Source organism: Monodelphis domestica, chromosome 8 (genome assembly GCF_027887165.1).
Source record: "Monodelphis domestica isolate mMonDom1 chromosome 8, mMonDom1.pri, whole genome shotgun sequence".
In the NCBI taxonomy this organism is placed as follows: domain Eukaryota; kingdom Metazoa; phylum Chordata; class Mammalia; order Didelphimorphia; family Didelphidae; genus Monodelphis; species Monodelphis domestica.
This window is the reverse complement of record NC_077234.1, coordinates 70866022-70889760: the sequence shown is the minus strand read 5'-3', so window position 1 is coordinate 70889760 and position 23739 is coordinate 70866022. Positions and strand designations below refer to the sequence as shown.

At 42.0% G+C, this 23739-nt stretch overlaps 1 protein-coding gene across 15 annotated transcripts in view; it reads left to right on the top strand.

Moving 5' to 3' along the window:
- TTLL4 (tubulin tyrosine ligase like 4) overlaps positions 1 to 22904 on the top strand; it is a 49042-nt gene extending 26138 nt beyond the window's left edge. For all 15 annotated transcript variants that reach the window (XM_007501725.3, XM_056807687.1, XM_016425084.2 and 12 more), the window contains 15 exons: positions 1744 to 1868; positions 2444 to 2554; positions 3001 to 3077; positions 3875 to 4066; positions 4171 to 4253; positions 12937 to 13065; positions 13607 to 13729; positions 14309 to 14407; positions 14737 to 14871; positions 15818 to 15955; positions 16261 to 16363; positions 17270 to 17480; positions 17562 to 17632; positions 17954 to 18036; positions 18604 to 22904. In XM_007501725.3, coding sequence (XP_007501787.1) covers positions 1744 to 1868; positions 2444 to 2554; positions 3001 to 3077; positions 3875 to 4066; positions 4171 to 4253; positions 12937 to 13065; positions 13607 to 13729; positions 14309 to 14407; positions 14737 to 14871; positions 15818 to 15955; positions 16261 to 16363; positions 17270 to 17480; positions 17562 to 17632; positions 17954 to 18036; positions 18604 to 18769 — 1846 coding nt within the window. In that variant the 3' untranslated portion in view covers positions 18770 to 22904. The remainder of the gene's footprint in view (positions 1 to 1743; positions 1869 to 2443; positions 2555 to 3000; positions 3078 to 3874; positions 4067 to 4170; positions 4254 to 12936; positions 13066 to 13606; positions 13730 to 14308; positions 14408 to 14736; positions 14872 to 15817; positions 15956 to 16260; positions 16364 to 17269; positions 17481 to 17561; positions 17633 to 17953; positions 18037 to 18603) is intronic.
- The last annotated feature ends 835 nt before the right edge of the window (positions 22905 to 23739 follow it).

Genomic DNA, 23739 nt, shown 5'->3' with positions numbered 1-23739 from the left:
AGACAAAAACCAATTCAGCAAAAGTAGCTAACCAATGCATTAATTGTATCTGACAACATATTTGTTATTCCACCTCCATAGTCCCCTGTCTAATTTTTAATCTCTTCTTTTACACCAGCTTCTTTTTTGCTATGTAAAACATGCCTGGATCTCCTCTGTTCTTTAAAAAACCCTTGAAACTATCAGCATATATCTTTTTTTAATAGCCAAACTCCTAGAAAAAGCTATACATTCATTGTTTCCATTTTTCTATTTCGTGGTTACTTCTGTCCCTATTGCTCAAGTGAAACTATACTCTCTTGGGATCACTAGTGATCTCTATTGATAAATCCCTTTCTCTGTCCTCATATATCTTGACCACTTGGTAAAGTTTGACACTATTGCCCTCCTTTTCCTTTTATTCTTTCCTCTCTGGTTTTTATGATGCTATTATGTTATAGTTCTCTTGTACCCGACTTGACTGATCTTCAGTCACTAGCAGGATCATTATCCGTGTTCCATCTCCTATGAGTTGGGTGTACCTCAGGACTCTTTACTGGACCTTCTTTCTCTCTCCCTCTCTCCCTCCCATATTTCCTGTATCCCAGTGCCTTTTCTTTAATTACATTCTACATATTTATAAATATCTCATAGAAATCTCAAATATAACATGTCTAAAGCAAAGCTCATTATCTTCCCCTAAAAACACCATCATTCTTTCAGTCACCAGTTTGCAACCTAGGGTTCATCTTTGACTGTCATATTCAATGAGTTGTAGGGATTTTTCAACCCTGCTGCCTTAACATCTCTTTTCACTCCAATTACCCTGATTCAGGCACCAGTCATCTCTTTCCTAACTATTGTAATAGTCCATTACAGACCTCCAGTCTATCTTCTACATACCTGCTAAATCCATTCTCATAAAGTATAGATATGATTCTGCCATTTTCTTACTCAGGAAACTTCAGTGATTACTTCTTAGCTGTAGGAAATAGATCAAATACCTTGATCATTTAAAGTATATGTCACCTCCCCTAGCTTTTTTTTTCTTTTAAATCCGTACCTCCTGACTTGAAATTGATTTTGGGTATTGGGTTCCAAGGCTGAAGAATGACAAGGCTAGGCAATAGTAAATGACTTGCCCTGAGTCTCACAGCTAGGAAGTATTTGAGGGCAGATTTGAACCCAGGACCTCCCGTCTCCAAGCCTAACTCTCTATTCACTGAACCACCTAGCTACTTTCTCCTTCCACTTCTTTACAAAGGTATGAAAATTAGGAGTGTAAAATACTGACAACATTGTCAGACTTTTTTTTTTTATATCAGAGGATCATAACCTTGAACTTGAAGGGACTTTAGGAGCAATCTATACTAACCATCTCATTTTACAGATAAAGAATGTGAATCAATGGGAATCACATAATTAATTAGCTCAAGGTCAGACTGGTAATAAATAGAGATCTAGGCTCAAGCGTCAAGAAATGTTCAAGTCTTCCTAAATCCAGTGTACTTTCTGTGGTACCATAGATTTCTGAAAGTGTATCCCAGAATAAAAAGGATTAAGAATACCTGCTAAAAAATGACACTGACTCAGCATAAATGGACCTTAAAATCATTCCTACATATTTATACTTAAGAAGTTGTTAATTAGCAGCTTTCTTTTTTGGGGTGCAGGGATTTGTCCCCCTAGCATTCAGGAGAAACATACTTCTAATATTTGCATATTTCCTTATTTTTCTGCCATGTTCCTCTCTTCTCATTTTAGGAACTGCATGGAAGTTCTGCCCAAACCCCTTGCCAACCATGAGAAAGTTGTCCGGCAACCCCTTATCTACAGCCTCTTTCCTAATGTTCCCCCCACCATCTACTTTGGCACAAGGGACGAGAGAGGTAATCCTGGAAAAGCATCTAAAAATCATACTAGCCAGTGGGGGAAAACTTCAGTGTATAGGATGAAGAGGAGAAGCTTTAAATAAGCATAATATAGTTGGGAGGGCAAGGGGAAGCTAAGGGTTGAGTGGGGATATACTACCTGACCTCTCAGAGTCAAGGTAATGGTCAACAAATATAATGAACATGCCATTTTTCAAACTCTGTATTCAGGCCTTTTTAAGAAACCATGGCTCTCACAAACAAACCTTTTTTCCACGTGTACCATAGCTTCTAGCCTCAGCCTAAATTTCCTTTTTGGGTTCTTGCTCTTTTCCCTGTATTGTCCCCCTTCCTAACTAGTCCTGCTCCTTTTACCCTCTAAATGTTTCCTCTTTGCTCCTCATTTCTTCTTGCTTCTTGACTTTCCTTACAAAAGTATCTTGCCCATGAGCATATCTCAGATTATTGTCAGAAACATGGAGCCAGAACAATCCCAGAGACTAATGTAGCCATAGGTGGAGTTAATGGTAGTTTGTGGTTGTTTCCTCTTATTCTTCACCATTGTCTCTTCAAACACCCTAACCTCTCTCTAGTGGAGAAGCTACCCTGGGAACAGAGAAAGCTGCTTCGCTGGAAAATGAGTACAGTGACTCCCAACATTGTCAAACAGACCATTGGACGTTCCCACTTCAAAGTCAGCAAGAGTGAGTGTCAGTGTGTTCTGCCTCACTTACCAGGTCTAGTGTTGCCAAAGTGGTCTGACCTCTCTGTGGGATGGGACACATTACATCCAGAGCACTTCCTGCTTTCTAGAGGAGGTGCTAAGGGATTAGGACTCAGCACAGATGTTTCTAGAGAAGAATCCATTAATGAAGGGTTCATGGTAGGAGGGACAAATATTGTAGATATGAGAGAAAAGGACAATCAGAATTCTGTCTTTTCATATTCTCCATGGAATAGGGGTGATGAAGACAGGAATAGTGTCCCAAGTCACTTGGACAGCTCTATGGTTACTCTTAAGAATCTGAAAGTAGGCACAGTGCCCTGGTCTAAATGACCTCTGGGCACTTGTGGGATTTAAGAGCATCATCCTACCACAAAGGGAGGAAACCACAAGAGGGACTGACTCTTTAAAATGTGTCTTCCACAGAAAACGATGATTGGCTGGGCTGTTGGGGTCACCACATGAAATCTCCCAGTTTCAAAACAATTCGAGAACATCAAAAGGTAAGAGCCAATAAAAATTAAAAAAAAAATAGTAAACAAAAAAGTAGAAGCAATCTCTTAAAGACTGTATCAGGACCCTAAGAGATAGACCAGGGAAGGAAAGTGAAGAGAACACAAAATCAGTAGAGGGAAAGAGGGAAAAACCCAAAGACTTTCTCATAGTTATGGAGAAGAAGCACAGTAGGCTACCATCAGATTAGAATCTGCTATAAGCCCTTGGGCTCCAATCTAATTCAGGCACCAAGTGTCCAAGAATCACCCAAGTATTTACTAAGCAACAACCAGGTCCAGTCCTATGCTAGTTGCTAGCTATGCAGAGACTGAAAAGAAACCCTATGTGGAGTTAGTCTTGGCTAGCTTGTGTGTATCAAAGAAAAGAGTGTCTGTTTATAGCTGACCACACACTCTAGTCTTACTGCTGTTTGGTTTCTTCATTCCCCTAAGCTGGTCAGTTTTGTAAAACACAAGACTTTGTGGTCCCTTCTTGGAATAAATAGGCTTGTACCTTATCTTGTGACTGGGTTTGCTAAAGGCTAGGTGCTTCTCTTGCTCTTGTCTTGGACTTCAGGGAAAGGCCTCAAGAATCCAGATGTTCATAGGGCTTGCAGGATCCTTTACCTTTTGCGAACGTAATATCTCTACAAATTGCTATTGTCTAGGTGATTTGAGAATCTATTGAGCAGGCATAGGGGGCTGGATTAGCTGGCATCATCCTTTTGGCTGGCTTCTTTCATTTTTTGCCCTAGCTCCTCTCAATCTTTCTCATTTCATCTTCCATCTCCCTCTCTGCTTTGTAGCTGAACCACTTCCCAGGCTCGTTCCAAATTGGGCGGAAAGACCGGCTCTGGCGTAACCTGTCTCGTATGCAGAGCCGATTTGGTAAGAAGGAATTCAGCTTCTTCCCCCAGTCCTTCATCCTCCCACAGGATGCCAAACTTCTTCGAAAAGCCTGGGAGAGTAGCAGCCGTCAGAAGTGGATTGTGAAGCCGGTAAGCGGTCTGCAGTAGGTGGTAAGCCCAGCATGGGAGGGAGAAAGAACCAAGAAGGGAATGGTCCAGGTCCTGACCCAATTTCTTGTCTTCTTGACCTCTAGCCAGCTTCAGCCCGAGGAATTGGCATTCAGGTCATCCACAAATGGAGCCAGCTACCTAAGCGAAGACCCCTTCTAGTGCAGAGGTGAGCCAATCTCTTTCCCTGGGACAAAACTCTCTTTATCTTATTACTCTTTTCTCTTGTCCTTGGGAGTTTTCCTTCCGTCTTCCTGTTCTACATTTCTCCTTTTCAGAGGTAGCTTTCTTAGGAGCAAGCAACTTTTTGCTTTGAGGAACTGTGAGCTTAGCCCTTGAACTAGTCCTTATTCCCTGTCTCCCATCTTCCTATCCATTCTTTTTTTTTCTTAATCATTTTTTTCATGATTACATGTTGATGCAATTTTAAAAATTTGTTTTCTGACAGTTTGCAATCAATGTTCTCTTCTTCTCTCACACCCTCCCTCCCTTCCCAAGAAAGCAGGTTAATATGATCTAGATTGTACATTTATTATCATATAATACATATTTCCCTTTTCATCATGTTGTGAAACAAGACATATTGCTTACGCTAGAGAAAGATTAAGGGAGGAAAGAAAGTGAAGAATGGTATGTTTCAATCTGCATTCAGACTCCATTTATTCCTTCTATGGTGACGGATATCTTTTTTTCTCATGAGTCCTTTGGTGTTGTCCTGGATCCTTGCCTTATTGATAATGGTTACATCATTGAACTATTTGACAGTTTTAACATTTAACAGTTGATCATCATGCATTATTTTTGTTACTGTGTACAATGTTCTCCTAGTTCTGCTCACTTCATTTTGTATCACATCATTTAAATCTTTCTAGTTTTTGTGATCATTTTATTTGTCATCCCTTATGGCACAGTAGCATTCTATTACAATCATATACTACAACTTGTTCAGTCATTCCACAATTGATAGACATCCCTTCAGTTTCCAGTTCTTTGCCACTAAAAAAGACATGCTGTAAAATTTTTTTGTGGAGGTAGGCTCTTTCCCCTTTATATTTAATTTCTTTGGGATACAGATCTAGTAGTGATATTGCTGGGCCAAAGAGTATGGACAGTTTTATCGTCCTCTGGACATGGTTCCAGATTATTCTCCAAAATGATTGTATCAGTTCACCGCTTGACCAACCAGTATATTAGTGTCCCAATTTTTCCACATCCTTTCCAACATTTATCATTTTCCTTTATTGTAATATTAGCTAATCTGGTGGGTGTGAAGTGATAATTCAGAGTTGTTTTAATTTGCATTTCTCTAATTGATTGTGATTTGGAGAATTTTTATATGACTAAAGAGTTTTAATTTCTTCATCTGAGAATTCACTTTTCATATTCTTTAACCATTTCTCAATTGGGGAATGATTTGTATTCTTAAAAACTTAATGCAATTCAACGGCCTACTACTACTCAGCAAATGCTCAGAGTTCGAACTCACCATCACAAACACTACACTGTGTTCAGAATGGTGAACAAATTTAAAACAACAGGGATGCACCCACGATCAAAACAGTGGCATCTCATTGACTACATCATTGTACGCCGGCGAGACATTCAGGATGTACAGATCACCAGAGCCATAAGAGGAGCTGAATGCTGGACAGACCACCGATTGGTTAGATTGGTTAGAGCTACTCTTCAAATGCGCATTGCGCCTCGCCATCCAAAATGTGCCTAGACAGTTTGCGTATTTTACAACGTGAGTCGTCTTAGAGATCCATCTTATTTGCAAACATTCCAGTCCTGCCTAGACGACAAGCTGTCTGCCAAAGGACCACTCACTGGAAGCTCAACTGAGAAATGGAACCAGTTAACAACGCAACCACCAGGACTGGTTCGACGAGAACAACACTGCTATTGAAAACCTATTGAGCAAAAAGAACCTTTATGGAGTGGCAAAATAACCCAAACTCTGCTCCTAAAAAGGACAGATTCACGTCTCTCCAAGCCATGGTACAGTGTGAGATCAGGAAGACGCAAGACCGATGGTGGGAAAAAAATGCAGAAGAAATCCAGCACTTTGCTGATACAAAAAACTACAAACAATTTTTCAGTGCCCTCAAGACTGTCTATGGGCCATTAAAACCCACCACCACTCCCTTGCTATCCTCTGACGGTGACACTCTCATAAAAGATAAAAAGGCATCAGCTACAGGTGGAAAGAACACTTCAGTCAGCTTCTCAACCAACCCTCTTCAGTCGACCAAAGCGCCCTTGACCAGATCCCTCAAAACTGCTCCATTGAACAACTTGATGTCCCTCCTTCAATAGAGGAAGTCCAAAAAGCCATTCAACAAATGAGTGCAGGCAAGGCAGCCGGTAAAGACGGGATCCCAACCGAGGTGTACGAGGCCTTAAATGGAAAGGAGCTCCAGGCATTCTACATAGTGCTGACCAGCATATGGGAAGAGGAAGACATGCCCCCAGAACTCAGAGATGCCTCCATCGTAGCCCTATACAAGAACAAAGGCTCACGAGCAGCCTGTGACAACTACAGAGGCATCTCACTACTCTCCACTGCTGGAAAGATCCTCGCCCGTGTTATACTCAACAGACTCCTGTCATCTGTTTCAGAGCAGAACCTGCCTGAATCACAATGTGGCTTCCGACCAGATTGTAGCACCATCGACATAGTCTTCACGGTGAGGCAAATGCAGGAAAAATGCCTTGAGCAGAACCTGACACAGTGAACAGGGACGCATTGTGGGTGATCCTTAGCAAGCTCGGTTGCCCAGCAAAATTCGTCAAACTGATCCAGCTCTTTCATGTCGACATGACAGGGGAAGTCCTATCTGGTGGAGAGACTTCCAATCGCTTCAACATCTCCAATGGCGTGAAACAAGGCTGTGTCCTCGCTCCGGTACTATTCAACCTATACTTCACCAAAGTACTACAACATGCTGTGATGGATCTAGACCTGGGCGTCTACATCAAATACCGACTGGATGGCTCACTATTCAACCTTTGCCGCCTGACTGCAAAAACAAAGACAACAGAGAGACTCATCCTGGAAGCTCTCTTCGCAGATGACTGTGCTCTCATGGCCCACCAAGAAAATCATCTCCAAACCATTGTGGACAGGTTCTCTACAGCAACAAAACTGTTTGGCCTGACTATCAGCCTCAGCAAAACAGAGGTGCTGTTCCAACCTACACCAGGGAGGCCAAGGAACCAGCTGTGCATTACAATCGACGGCACACAGCTTTCTAACATCAACACTTTCAAGTACCTGGGCAGTACCATCACCAACGACGGGTCCCTAGACCACGAGATTAATGCCAGGATCCAAAAGGCCAGCCAGGCACTTGGGCGGCTGCGCTCCAAAGTCCTCCAACACAGAGGTGTAAGCACTGCGACGAAGCTCAAAGTGTATAACACAGTGGTCCTCAGCTTGCCCCTGTATGGTTGTGAGACATGGACACTGTACTGGAAGCACATGAAGCAGCTGGAGCAATTCCACCAACACTCTCTCTGGTCAATCATGAGGATCCGATGGCAGGACCGTATCACCAACCAGGAAGTCCTCGACAGAGCCAACTCCACCAGCATCGAAGTAATGGTCCTCAAAACCCAGCTACGATGGTCTGAACACGTCATCCGCATGGATCCACAGTGAATACCAAGACAGGTATTCTATGGTGAACTATCAGCTGGACTCAGGAAACAAGGCCGACCAAAGAAAAGATTCAAGGATCAGCTAAAGTCCAACTTGAAGTGGGCTGGCATTAAACCAAATCAACTAGAACTTTCTGCCTCTGTCAGAAGCAGCTGGCGAACCCATATTAACCATGCCGCCACCACTTTGAAGATGAACAACGTCGACGTCTTGCCTGCTGCGCGTGAAGGCCGACACCAGGCCACAACTGCACCTCCCTTAACAACTGGCGTCCCATGCCCCATGTGCCACAAACTCTGCGCCTCAGTCTTTGGACTTCAAAGCCACATGAGGGTACTTCAATAGATGATAATGCACAAAGACAATGTCATTCTCGGTCACTGAGAGACTACCACTACTTGGTTCCATTGATTTTGTGTAGAAACTTTGAAAAGCTTAATATAGTCAAAGTTATCTATGTTATATTTCATAATGTTCTCTGTGTCTTATTTTGACCTAAATTCTTGTCTGTAGGTCTGACAGCTAAACTAGTTTGTGCTCCCCTAATTTGTTTATGGTATCACCCTTTTTTCCAAATTATGTATCCATTTTGACAGCTAAGCCATCTTCCTTCAATTTTTTTTTTCATGAATTTCCTTGATATTCTAGGTCTTTTGTTCTTCCAGATGAATTTTGTTATCATTTTTTCTAGTTCTATGAAATAATTTTTGGATTGTTTGATTGGTATAGCACTGAATAAATTAATTAATTTAGAAAGAATCATCAATTTTATTTATATTGACTTGGCACGAGCAATTAATGTTTCTCCAATGATTTAGATCTGAATCTATTTGTATGAAAAGTGTTTTGTGGTTGTGATCATATAGTTCCTGGATTTGTCTTGCAGGTAGACTCCCAGGTATTTTATATTGTCTACAATTATTTTAATTGGGTTTTCTCTTTTTATTGCTTGTTGTTGGGTTTTATTGGTAGTATAGAGAAATGCTGAAGTTATATTTGGGTTTGTTTTATATCCTGCAATTTTGCTAAAGTAATTAGTTGCTTCAGTTAGATTTTTGGTTGATTCTCCAGGATTCTTTAGGTATACCATTATATCATCTGCAAAGAGTGATACCTTTATTTTCTTCATTCTAATTCTTTCAATTTTTTCTTCTCTTCCCTAGCTATAGCTAGCATTTTAATACAGTATTGAGTAGTAGTGTTGATAATGGGCATTCTTGTTTCACTCCTGATCTTATTGGGAAGGATTTACTCTTAGGGAGTTTATTGATGACTTGTTTAGTTTCTTTTTCTTAGATGTTTAAGTATTCTGTTTCCTCTTCTGTTAATCTAAGCAATTTATATATTTTTAAATATTCATCGACCTCACTTAGATTTATTAGATGAATTGGCTTATAATTGGGCAAAATAAATCCTGATAGTTGCTTTAATTTCCTCTTCATTGGTTGTAATTTTGCCCTTTTCATTTTTAATGCTGATAACTTGGTTTTCTTTCTTTCAACTAAATTAACCAATGATTTATCTAATTGTGTGTTGTTGTTTTTTGTAAAACCAGCTTATTGTCTTATTTATTAATTCAATGGTTTTCTTATTTTAAGTTTTATTAATCTCTCCTTTGATTTTCGGATTTCTAATTTGGTGCTTAATTGGCTCTTTTTCTAGTTTTTTTTTAATTGCATAGCCAATTCATTGCTCTTTTTCTCCATTTTATTGATGTAAGTATTTAGAGATATAAATTTTTACCCTAAGTACTGCTTTGACTGCATCCCCATATTTTAGTATGGTGTCTCTTTGTTGTCATTCTCTTTAATGAAATTGTGGATTGTTTCAATGATTTGTTCTTTGACTCACTCACTTTTTTCTAAACTCTTACCTTTCTTCTTAGAATCAATACAGTGCTTTAGATTCAAGGCAAAAGAGTGCTAAGGGCTAGGCAATGGAGATGAATTGACTTGCTAAGGGTCACAGGGCTAAAAAGTAGCTTTAGGCCATATTTGAAACCAGGACCTCCCATTTCTAGGTGTGGCTCTCAATCCACTGAGCAATTAGCTGCCTCCATTACCCACTCACTCATTAAGATAAGGTTATTTAGTTTCCCATTAATTTTTAGGATTTTTTTCTTCCAGTACTCAGTATAATTTTTGTAGCATTATGGTCTGAAAAGGATGCATTTAATATTTCTGCTTTTCTGCATTTGATTGTGAGGCTTTTATTGTCTTATTATATGATTAATTTTGATGAAGGTACCATAGATTTCTTAGAAAAAGGTATTTATCTTTCTGTTCCCATTCAGTTTTCATCAGAGGTCTGTCATGTCTAACTTTTATAAAAATTCTATTAACCTCCTTAATTTCTTTCTTGTTTCTTTTTTGGTTTGATTTATTTAATTCCGAGAGGGTAAGGTTAATATCCCCAACTAATATAATTATGTTTTATTTCCTCTTATCACTCATGTCATTTCTCCTTTAAGAATTTGGGTACTTTGCAATTTTGTGCGTATATGTTTAATATTGATGTTACTTCATTGTATATGTCTATCATTGTGTAATTTCCTTTTTATCTCTTTTAATTAGGTCAGTTTTCACTTTTGCTTTGACTGAGATCATAATTGCTATTGTTGCTTTTTTAACTTTAGTTTAAGCATAGTAGATTTTGCTGTAGCCTTTTACCTTTACTCTGAGTTGTGTCTCCCTGTTTTAAATGGGTTTCTTGTAGACAACATATTTGGGATTCTAGCTTGGAATCCACTTTGCTATCATCTTCCATTTTATGAATGAGTTCATCCCATTCACAATCACAGTTGTGGTTACTGACTGTGTTTCCCTCTGTCTTCTTTTTCTCCTGTTTATCCATCTTTTTCTCTCCTTTTTGCCTTTTCATATTCACAGATGTTTTTGTTTCAGTTTACCTGTCCCTCCCTTTTGTCATCCCCCCCACCTTTTTTGTTCCCTTTCCTCTTAACTTCCTATCTTTTTTTTATTAAATTAATTTATTTAGTCAATTTAGAACATTATTTCTTGATTACAATAATCACATTATTTCCCTCCCTCCCCTCCATCCACCCTTCCTGCAGCCAACGCACAATCACAATTTCATTGGGTATTACATATATCCTTGATCAGAACTTATTTCCATGTTGTTGGTGTTTACATTAGGTTGTTCATTTAGAGTCTTCCTCCCCAGTCATATCCCCTCGACCCATGTATTCAAGCAGTTGTTATTCTTCTGTGTTTCTACTCCCACAGTTTTTCCTCTGAATGTGAATAGTGGCTTTTCTCATAGATTTCTCCATGTTGTTCAGGATCACTGAATTGCCACTAATGGAGAAGTCCATTACATTCGATTGTACCATAGTGTTTCAGTCTCTGTGTACAATGTTCTCCTGGTTCTGCTCCTCTCACTCTGCATCAATTCCTGGAAGTTGTTCCAGTTCCCATGGAATTCTTCCACTTTATTATTCCTTCGAGCACAATAGTATTCCATCACCAACATATACCACAATTTGTTCAGCCATTCCCCAATTGAAGGGCATCCCCTCATTTTCCAAATTTTTGCCACCACAAAGAGCACAGCTATGAATATTCTTGTACAAGTCTTTTTCCTTATTATCTCTTTGGGGCACAAACCCAGCAGTGCTTTGGCTGGATTAAAGGCAGACAGTCTTTTAGCGCCCTTTGGGCATACTTAACTTCCCTATCTTTAAGATAGGTTTCTTTTCTTCTTTTTTTTTAAACCCTTACCTTCCATCTTGGAGTCAAGGCAGAAGAGTAGTAGGGGCTAGGCAATGGGAATTAAGTGACTTGCCCAGGGTCACACAGCTGGGAAGTGTCTGAGGTCAGATTTGAACCCAGGACCTCCTATCCCTAGGCCTGGCTCTCAATCCACTGAGCCATCCAGCTGCCCCCTAAGATAGGTTTCTATATGTAACTGAGTATGGATATTATTCCTACTTTTGCCAATTCTAGTGAGTAAGGTTCAAGCATTAACTGCTCCCCCCTCATCTTCCTTTCCACTGTTTTGATTCTTACATACTTTTTCACATAAGAGAACTACCCCCTTTCTCTCCATTTCTCTTTTCCCATTTCCTTCCTCTTTCTTACTTTTAACTATATTAAATACCTTTTGTATCATACTAGTTATCACTTTCCCCTGCAAGGAATGCACTTTTTATTGTTTCCTGCTCTCTTATGAAATTAGTAACTTCCATTCATCCAATTATAATTTTTAGGGAGCCATTTTCTTCTTTGAGGCTTTGTACTTCCTTTCTTAGGGGGCTATTTTCCTGTTTGAGGTATTATGTTTTCTTTTTTAGAGAACTGTTTTCTTCAGTAAATTTTTTTTCTAACCTATTGGTTTTTCTCTATTATTTTCTTTTCTAATTTTTCTTCAAAGTCTCTTATTTGTTTTTCCATCTTTTTTTGTATTACTGTCCTTTTTCTGAGCTCAAACTTTAGTCTCATTGAAATATTTTTCAGGCGTTGGGCTTTTTCTCTGTCTTTTGCTTATTTGGGGGTTGTTTTTTTCCCCCCTTAATTTTTGTCTATATGCTGAAGCTACTGTCCTTTGCTTGTAGTATGTCAGGGCTCAGCTGTCTTGATCTCAGACTGGGCACTCTGCAGAGGTGGCCTGGTTGGCGTGTTGTGTGGAGGTTTGTAGCTCTTCATTTCAGGTAGGTTGAGTTGAGTTCTGCCTAGACCCAATGAGGCTGAACCTTGATGGCTCAGTTCTTCCCACTGTTGCCTGCTCTTGGCCACTCCCTGCCTCTGATCTGGCTGGACTATGCAGGGCTTCTTTCCTACCACTACTGCTTGTTTTGTATTACATTGGTTTCTGCTCTTCTACTGACGCTGGCCTGAGCCAGCTGTGTTTTCCCCCCTGCTGCTTGCACAGTATCATATCTGAATTCTACTGGTGCTTGCTCAGTGCTATTTCCTCTTACCTCTCTTTGCTGTCTCTTGACATCATTATGAGCTAAAACACTGTTTCTCCCTTCTTCTCATGGTTTTGCTTCTCCAGGATACATTTTGAGATGTTTTTGTTCTTCTCTGGTCATTTGGAGGGTGGTTGGTGGGCCTTGAAGGTTTCCTACTCCATCAACTTGGCAACCAGAAGTCACCTCCTCCTTTCCTGTTTGTTCTTGTCCTTTATATGACTCCTGTTATTGACTTTTTTCTTCTATCCCTCATAGGTACCTGCATAAACCCTACCTCATCAGTGGGAGTAAATTTGACCTTCGGATCTACGTTTACGTCACCTCATACGATCCCCTCCGGATCTACCTCTTCACAGATGGACTTGTCCGCTTTGCTAGCTGCAAGTAGGTGGTGGCAATGCTTGGGGATGGGATCCCATAGTATATGGGTCTGTTTAATAGGGGTAGTGAAAAATTAAATTTTTTTTTTAATTCTTACCTTCCACCTTAGAATCAATACTAAACATTGGTTCCAAGGCAGAATAGTGGTAAGGGGTGGTAATGTGGATTAAGTGATTTGCCCAGGGTCACACAGTGAGGAAGTGTCTGAGGCCAGATTTGAACCTATGACCTCTTGACTCCAGGCCTGACTCTCCACTGAGCCTTCTAGCTACCCCCTAAGGGATTCTTCTTTGTAGGACTGCATTCAGGAGGGCTTCTTGGTGGAAGACTGAGATAAAAGAGAGAAATAGAGTTTTGCTTGGATGTATTGGAATCTTGCCCCTATTTTGCTCACTCATTGCTCTGATTGAGAATACAACTTTCCTGTGCTTCAGGAATTGGGGAGTCACTAGACAGTAAAGGGGAGCAATGCAACTACCTTCATTTGTGTCATTTTCCTTGTACCCCCTCCCCATTCATTCTTCTCTTTTCTGCTGACTCCTAGATATTCCTCTTCCATGAAGAGCCTTGGCAACAAGTTCATTCATCTGACCAACTACAGCATCAATAAGAAGAACACAGAGTACCAGGCCAACACTGATGAAAATGCTTGCCAGGGCCATAAGTGGTACTGTCTGAGGGCATGGGACTAGAGAAGGGTGGCCTTCCAGAATAGAGGGCATGTGTAAGTGCAGGGATTGAGGCAGGATTTGGGGGACTGGTGACTAGCAGCCTAGAGCAGAGTTTGGTCAGGAAATGTAGAGCAGAAGCTCTTAACTTGGGGTCTGTGGATTTTTAAGAAATATTTCAGTAACTGTTTCAATAGAACCAATTTCCTTTGTAATCTTATGTATTTTGTTTTATATATTTTAAAACATTGCCCTAAAATTTAGAATCTATATGCTCGACTGCCTGAGGAGTCCATGACACAAACAAGGTTAAGAATCCGTGGAATAGGAGCTAAGTCATCATAAACAGACTTTGGAATCCAGAGTTGGTCTGTTTTTATTCATGTTCACATTCTTTCCCCTGAAATGTCAGGGGGGTTAGGAAAAGAGAGGATAGAGAAGATACATTTAGATAGATGCTCTCAGGCCCAAATCCTCCCTCACCACCTCTGAGAGATCCTCACCCAAAAACATGATACTGAATGAAATGCTCTGTCTCTATCTGTCTCTCTCTTTCTCTCTCTGTCTCTTTTTTTCAGGGCACTGAAAGCCCTGTGGAACTATTTGAGCCAAAAAGGAGTCAACAGTGATGCCATCTGGGAAAAGATTAAAGATGTTGTTGTCAAAACCATCATTGCGTGAGTCATGGGGCAGGGACTAGCTTGTCATGATTTAAACATCTGTGGTACTGTGCTTTGGGTCTCTTTGGGCTCAAATGAGACCACTTGGAAGTTTGGGGGACCAGAGGAGTAAGAGTTAATGTGTGTGAGTTTGGTTTTGTTTCTCCATTCTTTCTCCAAATTTTTTCTCTGATGTCTTAGTAGAAGCTGGCCCAAGTTTAATGGAGAACTACTAAAATAAGGTCTTTTGTAACCTGGCGTTTCCCCTTCATAGAGCAAATTCATCTTATTTGGTAGTTCTTGGGCCACGGAAGGAAGCCCATAATATACCTTCTCCCTGCCACCAGGTCAGAGCCTTATGTGACCAGCTTGCTCAAGATGTATGTTCGCCGGCCCTATAGCTGCCATGAGCTCTTTGGTTTTGACATCATGCTAGATGAAAATCTGAAGCCCTGGGTCCTGGAAGTCAATATCTCTCCAAGGTAGGTGGTATCCTCAAGGATACTGAAGACCTCCCCAACATTCAGTCTTGTTTCCTGAATTTTGACCCCATTCTTATTTTGCTAACTATGGCAGACCCCTTTCCTGCTTTAGACTTCAGTTTCTCTTCTATGTTAAATGGATAGGATGCTCACTGGTTATCCTTGTTCCCCATTGTCTAATGAAACTCAATGATAATGGAAGAGAGTAGGTAATAGTGGTTCCCTAAGCCTGGTGTCTATCCCTAGTCAGCCACAGGAGGAGAGTTCCTAAGAAGTGTTACCACTTCTTATTTCTGGGGCAAGGAGACCTTTGCAATGCAACTATTGCATTAGAAATCAGGTCTGGATACAGTATGCTAAAAAAGAGGCTCTGGACTGGATTCAGGAGACCTCTCTGTATTCTGAGCTTTAACACTCAATGGCCCTAGGACAATGGTAAGGCAACCAACTTTTCTGAGTCTATTTCCTCCTCTTTAAGTAGTAGTTCTACCATAGGAGTAGCCAGGTAGCTAAAAGGATAGAGCACCAGGTCGAAAGACAGGGGTGGGGGGGTGCTAGGTTCAAATGTGGCCTCAGATACTTCCTAGTTATGTGACTCTGTGTAAGTCACTTAACCCCAATTGCCTGGCACTTGCTGCTCTTCTTCCTTGGGACTGATGCTTAGTATCGATTCTAAGACAGAATGTTAAAATGTTAGAATTTTAAAAAAGAAAGGAAGGAAGAAAGAAAAGCAAAAGAAGTATGCCGCCTTCCCCACAGGGTGGTAGTCAGAAAAACTATTTTTGGATCAAAGAACACTGTAAAATTGGTAATATATGGTGCCCAAGCCACCTGAATTCTGCAAGATTAGTCATGGGGAATGAAAAGGAATTAGGGCCTAATTGCAATTTTGGACAAGAAAAATTCTGGCAATAAGCAAGTGGTTGCTTTGCTTACCCTTCCGCAGCCTTCATTCCAACTCACCACTAGACATCAGCATCAAAGGCCAGATGATCCGAGACCTCCTGAACCTGGCGGGCTTTGTTCTTCCCCACGCAGAGGATGTTAACTCTAGCTGTGGCAGCTCCAGTAGCTCCACCATCAGGTCAGTGCTCTCACCAGGCTTGAGAGTCCTGCCCCACTGGAGCCCCTGGAAAATGATAAGTGCAGGCCTGGGCTATTCAGGGGCTGCCCCTTAGCCTCCCACTCACTCTTGGGGGTTGCAGAGAGGCTCTTTCTCCTTCCCTGGAGTATCTGGACCATGGCTTTTACTTTTAGGCTGAGCCGCCTGCTTGGAAGCATACTGGTGCTCCTCTAGCATGGACCCCCACCTTGTTCTGCTTCTCTACTCTGGGACAAGATCTCATTTTCAGGATAGATCTGCCTAACCCATTCTTCTCTTTGCCCTAGTCTTAGCAGTTCTACGAAGGAGAAGACCAGGTTGGCTCCAGAGTACTTCACAGCAGAGAAAATGAAGAAAGCCTATTACCTGACCCAGAAACTGCCAGATCAGGTGTGGTGCCCAGCCTGCCCCTTACCATCATAGGAGCAGAGCCATGTCCTTTCTACTCTCCCAGAAAGCTCCTTTTCCAGTGACCAGACTACACTCGTTTTCAGATCCATCAGCGGCAGCTGTCTGACAGTGTTGGGCTTAGGTGGTAGTGGTGATTTGGAATCTAAGGAAAGACAGATCAGCTAGTGGATGAGCAAAATAATAAGCCAAAAACCTGCAACTTTGGCTTCTCCATATCGCTCCTTAGACTTTTTGCCTGAGTGTCCTGTATCTCCCAAATCTACAGAATGTCTTCTTCTGTTTGGTATCCTTGGTGTCCAGGGGAGCTCAGCAGTGAGCTGAAGGAGCAGTCAGAGCCCAAGCCTATCCCTTTATTCTACCTTGCCTTCTCTGTGATGAAGGGACAGATGCTACATGGCTGCCCCAGAGCAGAGCCCAAGAATGCTTCCTGCCCATCCCTAGCAAACCCAACATATATCAGGCTTTATGTTCTCTGACCCCTCCCCCTCAATATTTGGTTCTGTGTTCTCTGTTCCTCTCCCCCATATTAGACTTTGCATTCTCTGCTGCCCCCCTCCCCCAATATATGGTTCTGCATTATTTGTCCCCCAAACCAGGCACTATGTTTTCTGGTTATGCACCCCTGCCCCCCCAAAAAAATTGTTTCTGTGTTCTCTGTCCTCTCCATATCAGACTCTGTATTCTTTGGGCCCCATGTCTGGCTCTGCATTCTCTTCCCCACCCCACCCCAATATCAGTCCTTCTGTCTGTTCTCTGTCCCCCCATATCAGACCTTCTGTTCTCTGTTCCCCCCATGCCTGGCTGTGTTTTCTGTGCTCCATCCCACTTTCCACTCCTGCAGTTGCTGATGCTCTATCTCACTCTCTCTTGTGCTGGGGATGCCAGGACTTCTATGCGTCGGTGCTGGACATCCTGACGCCAGATGACGTTCGGGTCCTCGTGGAAATGGAGGATGAGTTCTCACGCCGGGGCCAGTTTGAGCGGGTCTTTCCCTCTCGAGTCTCTTCCCGCTATCTCCGTTTCTTTGAGCAGCCACGTTATTTTAATATCCTGACCACGCAGTGGGAACAGAAGTACCACAGCAACAAACTCAAAGGTGCGCAGGCTGCCCTCTTGCCTGGGGAACAGTGGGGGGGTCTGGGGAGCAGCCCACATTGTTCTCTCCTCTGTGTCCTAGGGGTGGACCTGCTCCGGAGTTGGTGCTACAAAGGCTTTCACACTGGAACCGTTTCTGACTCTGCTCCCATGGTGAGCAAGGCTGTCCCCTGCCCTTCCTTTTAGAATACAGTGTAGACCCAGGCCTGGTTGAAGTGGCCCATCCTGGAACACATCTATTTCCATTGCCTCCAGAATCCGTATCATGGCTGGTGAAGGGAAGAAGAGTCTCTGAGTTTGCCCAGGGATCTCAAAACTTCCCACCTATTCTGCAGGCTTGGCATTTTGTCTTGTTGGGCAACAAGGGAGAATCCTTGATCGGACACCCCATAGTCAGTGGGGACGGGGACAAGTATGTGTAGAATGTCCTTGCTTGCTCTAAGTTTGGGGCCCCACTGTTTTCTTTTGTTCTAGTGGTCCCTGCCAAGATCACATATCGTCATGAAGGGTGACATCCTCCTCAACGCCTTCTGTAAAACAGAGCTGAACAAACTGGGGTAAAGGCTGCTTAAAAAGGCAGAATCTGGGGAGGATTTGGGAGGGAGGATGGGTTCAGAGATCTAGGAATGGTGAGGGAAGCAAACCTGTGGCCAGGCTTGACAGTTGGGATCAAAAAGGAACTGAGGAAACTCTTCTTAGTAATAAAAACCCTTCTGGTACAAAACCAAAGAATCAAAGTGGTTGATGGAGGGTTGAGAGGTGATGCCCCACTCTCCTGTGCTTCATTAGCCTTCTCAGCACAGAGGGGAACTATGATGGTGCCTTGTAGCTGGGCACCTCCTTGTTAGATGTGCCTGCAGCTCTGTCACATGCCCCCACTCTTCTTGTGCTCGTGGACCTGACTGCCTTTTTTTTGTTTTTGTGGGGGGAGGCAATAATGGAGCTCCTTTCCAGAAAAAGACTAGGAGACTGTAGAAGGCTTTGCTAAAATTGTTACTTGGAATCACAGTCAAGTGAATATACCTTTCCCAAGGGCCCTCTAGGGGAACAGAGCAATCTTAGGAAGGGGGAAGACATCTCCATCTTATGAAATCTCATACTGGTCTTCTCCTTTTTTCTCTCAGGAAGACTCCCCATTCTACAAAGGACAATGAGGATACCACCCAAGCTTCTAGCCCTTGCTCTCCAGTGTTACCTATGCTCAAATATACAGGGCAAGCTCAGAGACTCCCTGTTTCCTCTTCAACCTCAAAAGTCAACAACAACCTTGTTGCCTCCGTGAGCCCATGATCAACTCCCTCCCCAGGAGCACCAGCGCAATAGCTACCTCATGGGAACCGGCCTGCCGGCCAGCCTGGAACCCCAACCCTGTCCACCCTGCCCCTGGTCAGAGTATTTTTGGAAAAGGTTGAATTCCAGAGAGGGGGTTTCTATGGGGCTTAGAGGGATGGTGGAGCTGGGGAGAGGGTAAGGAAGGGGATATGTCCCATTCTCCTGCCTACCTGCCCAGCTCCTGTCATCCCAACTGAGAAGCAAACAGTGGCCATTGCAGCCTTATAAAACAGGGTTTGATTTCTATGCTCAGAGCCGTGTGTGATTTGTTCTCTGATCTAACAATTGAACTTCCCTTACCAATACCTTGGGACACAAATCCCCTTGTTTCTTCTCCCTTTTGCTCCTAGTTAGAAGTTTGAGAAGCCACATCAGCTTTTATCAGATCCATCATGTCAGGGCCAGAAGTGAAAAGAGCAGCAAGGACCACAGCTTTCTTGGTTTTGCTGTGTGTCCCATCGCCCTCCTTTTTTTTCCGTTTTTATCCTGTGGGATTCTTGGTCCCAACACATTCATGTAGAACCACTCCTTGTCAGAACAATAGCTGGCTTATCAGTTTAGTTGTTCTCATCAGATTATTGGAAATTTCTCCTACCTTCAGTGAGAAGGCTCTCCAATAATTGTATCCCAGCTCTTCCTTCCTCAGACTTCAGAAGGGTAGAGTTGAGTGAGCCTGACACTGTAGTTTTTGCTTTTCTCTTCCTTTCTGAACCACTCACATATTCCTTCTACCACAGAAGTGATTGCAATACTCTCTTCTAGGATCTGATTGTTCTATAAGCCAAAGTGAAAAACACAGTATATTCCTAAGGCCCGTAGGCCCCACCAGCCTGTGCCAGAAACCTCTTGGTGGTTTCACTGGCCAGCACATGGGGAAAGGCTCACTGCTGGTCTGGGGGCGGGGATAGCCTGCTTCAAATGAATTTAGTGCCTAAATCTTCGTGCATGACTCTTCCATTCAATCCACACCTGGACTCCCTCTTCATCCCTCCTCTACCACATTTGTCATGCTCTGATAGTCTGTCCTTAAAACTGCTTTCTTCTCAAAATAGATGCCATCACCTATTACGTTCTGATTCACTCGCTCCTCTCCTGAATCTATAGAAGTTGAGAGATTTCCAGGAGTGCGATAACTGAGATTAGAACTATTATCCAATTTTGATCATAAATCTTGGATTCTAGATTGAGCATTGGAACCTAAAAAGCTTCCCTTCCCTCCTTAGAACCACCAAATTTCAGGGTTGGAAGAGACCTTGGCAACCGTTTAGTCCAACCCGTACCTGAACAAGAGAAACCCACTCACAATATGCCATCATGATCTTCCTTGCCTTTATGAACTCAATTGAAGGGAAACTCATTCCTTTGCCAGATAACTAACTCCACTTTTGGGTACTTGGTTGTTAGGAGCTTTTTCCTTACATCAGGTATAGATCTGCCTCTTGACACTTCTATCCAAATCCCCTAGTTTCTGCCCTCTGCAACCAAGAGGAAAAAGTTTTTTCCACATATATGACAGACTTTCATGATATTTGATGACAGCTGTCATGTCTTTGCCAAGTTTTTTTTTGTTTGTTTTCTTTTGTTTTAAGTATTAAGGGGCAGCTAGGTGGCTCAGTGGATTGAGAGCCAGGTCTAGAGAGATTTTGGGTTCAGATCTGGCCTCAGACACTTCCTAGCTATGTGACCCTGGGCAAGTCATTTAACCCAATTACCTAGCTCTTACCACACTTCTGCCTTGATATTATTATTGATTCTAAGTACTTAGTATTGATTCTTAAAACAGAAGGTAAGGATTTAAAAAAAAAATTATTGAAACAAAAAAAAGTTGGTGTCTTTTCCCAATTCCATGCCCCATCAATAGAACCCAGTCTTGTAATAATAGAAGTACAAAACAAACCTACCCATTGATTAGATTTAACAATGTGTGCCCCATGCGTACTGTTGTCTCTAGACCAAGAGGAGAAAGGTGTGCCTTACCTTCACTCCTCTGGATTCAAGATCATTGATCAGTGTTGCTTTTCTTTAAATTACTGTAGCTGTTGTGTGTTTTTTCCTTAGTTCTACTTAATAATAGTTAACAACTGACATAGCAATTTTCAAATTACATACTTTGTCTCTCCTGCACCTCAAAACAACTTTGGGAGGTAAATGCTACTAGAATTATTCCCATTTTGCAGATGAGGGAACTGAAGCTCAGAAATTGACTTGTCCAAGGTCACAACTAGTAAATAGCAGACCTTCCTAACTGAACTCCACAGTGCTTGCTTTGCTTATGTGTTTCTGGATTTTTGTATCTGTTGCTATTTACTGTGAAAGAATATTTCATTACTTTTAGCTAGCCAGATTGTACACTCTCCCATCAATGGCTACTCACCTGGTTTTCAGTTTTTGGCTAACAGAGACCTGTTATGAATATTTGGTAATATATAGGACCTTTCTGCCATGGATGCCCTTGGGTTACAAGGATAGGATCTTGTCATTTTCAAACATCTCCAGTTCTTTCAACCATTCCTTTTAAGGGATGATCTAATGCTTCTCTCTCTCCTCATTGGACTGACTTTTTCTGGATGAATCCAGATTTTTGCTGCCTTTACTAAATGTGACATTTAGAACTAAACACAAGCCTCTAGATATGGTCTAAGGCAGGACACAATGGAATTATCACCTTCCTCATGTTGAGAAACCATGTCTCCTAATTCAACAGAGCTTTTCTTTTTCTTGTTTTCTGTTGCTCTGCTGATTTACATTGAGTTTTTAGCCTTTTGAGATTTTATGGGTCCTTACTCAGGTTTGCAATATGTTTGTTATCCTTCCTACTTTTGTGTCATCTGAAGATTTAATAGCCATGCCATTCATATTTTTATCCAAGTTATCAGATAACTAGATTGAAACGTAGAGAAATTGAGTAAACTATTTGCCCACGGTCACATAGCTAGTAAAAAGTCTATGAGAGAAATATTCTCTTACCTCTAGTTTAACCCCCCCCCCCCCAACCTGGTGTCTTAAAGTCTGCCCCAATCTGCCTCCAGCCTCCCTTTCTAGCTATACTTATTTCGCACTCTTCCCTTTCACACATGCTAATGTTGCAGCTAAGCTATACCTTGAGTTGTCCCTCAATACTGTCCTGCCATCTTCTCTTTCACCCTATATTCCTGGAGACATGCATCGCCCACACTGAGAATGTACTCCCTTATTGTTGCCAGTTCAAATCTCTCAGAGTTCAACTCAGGTGCTACCTCTTCAATGAAATTACTCCTTACTATCCTCTTTGTAATTTCCTAGAGCGCTTTGGCTCACTGGGCTGTTATACACAATTTTGTATCAGACTTGTTTGCCTTTGTCTTTCCTCACCCCCAAAGAGGCTATAAATTTGACTTGCCTATGTCATCCAGTCAAGTAGGGGTGCTTGGCAAGTCCTTGTTCAGGGGTACTGAGGAATGGATGGATAGTGGGAGCTTGGGGTGTGTATCTAGACTCTGAGGAACAATTTTCCTACATTGTCAAAAGTGATAACTGTTATTGTTCTTGGTAATTCTTATGGGAACAATACAAGGCACTGCTAGAGAGTCGAGCCTTGGGTAAAAAGGGTGGTTTTTATCCCTGCGGCTGATTGAAGCCTCTGGCAGATGAGGTACATTTGATAATGTATGTCATTTTAAGAAGCCATCAAGTGCCATAAGACTCCATTCTGTTATCCTCTTTGCTCAAGCAAACCTTCCCAAGTTCTCCAAATTCCTCACATTTCTTACTACACAATAACGTTCCATAACATTTGTATGCAACCATTTGTTCAGCCACTGTTTTCAGAATTTTAATACAAAAAGGGCTGCTATGAATATTTTGATACTTCTTTGATCTTTCCCTATGTTTTTGACCCTGGGGGGGGAGTCGTGCCCAGTGGTGGGAGTGCTGGGTCAAAGGGTATGAACAATTTAGCCATTTTTCTCTCATAATTCCAAACTGTTTTCCAGAAGGATTGGACCAACTCACAGCTTCTCCATCAGCGTGTTGATATACTTGTCAGCTTGTAGCCTCTCTGACATCGATTCTGTCTTTGCCAGATTTTCTTTTAAAAAAAGTTACTGATGATCTCGCTGTTGTGTGTTTGGTTTTTTTTTTACATCATCTCTATTTCCTAGTGATTTCCTCCCCTCTTCCAGAGAGCTATCCCTTATGACAGGACAGAAGTTTGACATTCTATGCAAAGGTGTGGCCCACTCCTGGACTCCTGCTTCTGTGAAGAGAAACAAGGGTTGTGGGAGTTTCGAACTGAGGCAACCTTGCCACTCCTTGTTTGACCACAACAACCAACCTACTAATCCCAGTGTTTCTACATGGCTTATATAAGGCCATCACTCCCTTTTATTTTCATCCACAACATACTAATCCAGGTCACCAGTCAGTGACTGGCTTTGAGGACAGTTTCAAAATAGGCAGCCAGAGATCTGAGCAGGAATTAAAAACAAAAAAATCAGCAGCATTCAAGTTCTGAAGAAACCAGGAACAAATATGTGTAACATCATTGTTAGAGTAGTCACTTTAACAAGCATCTGGGACAACTGAAGGAGGGAGGGAGAGGTAATTCATCCCACATTCTTTGACTCGGTCCTTGTGAAAGCTTTACCATAGCACAAACCTGACTTCAAAAAAAATGTATTATCATGCAAAACACTTCCATATTGTTCCTTGTCAAGAGCAAAGTCATGCATTAGCAAAACCCTCAAATAAAACCATAAATACACTGATATGAAAGATGACTCCAACAGTTCCTTCTCTGGACGGGGACGGCATTCCCATCATAAAGTCAAGATTGTCCCAGATCGCTGCATTGCTGGGAGTAGTCAAGTGTTTGCAGATAATCTTCATCCAATAGCATAGCACAAACTTTGAAGTTAAGAACCCTGCCCTCAAGGGCAGGGAGAAGACAT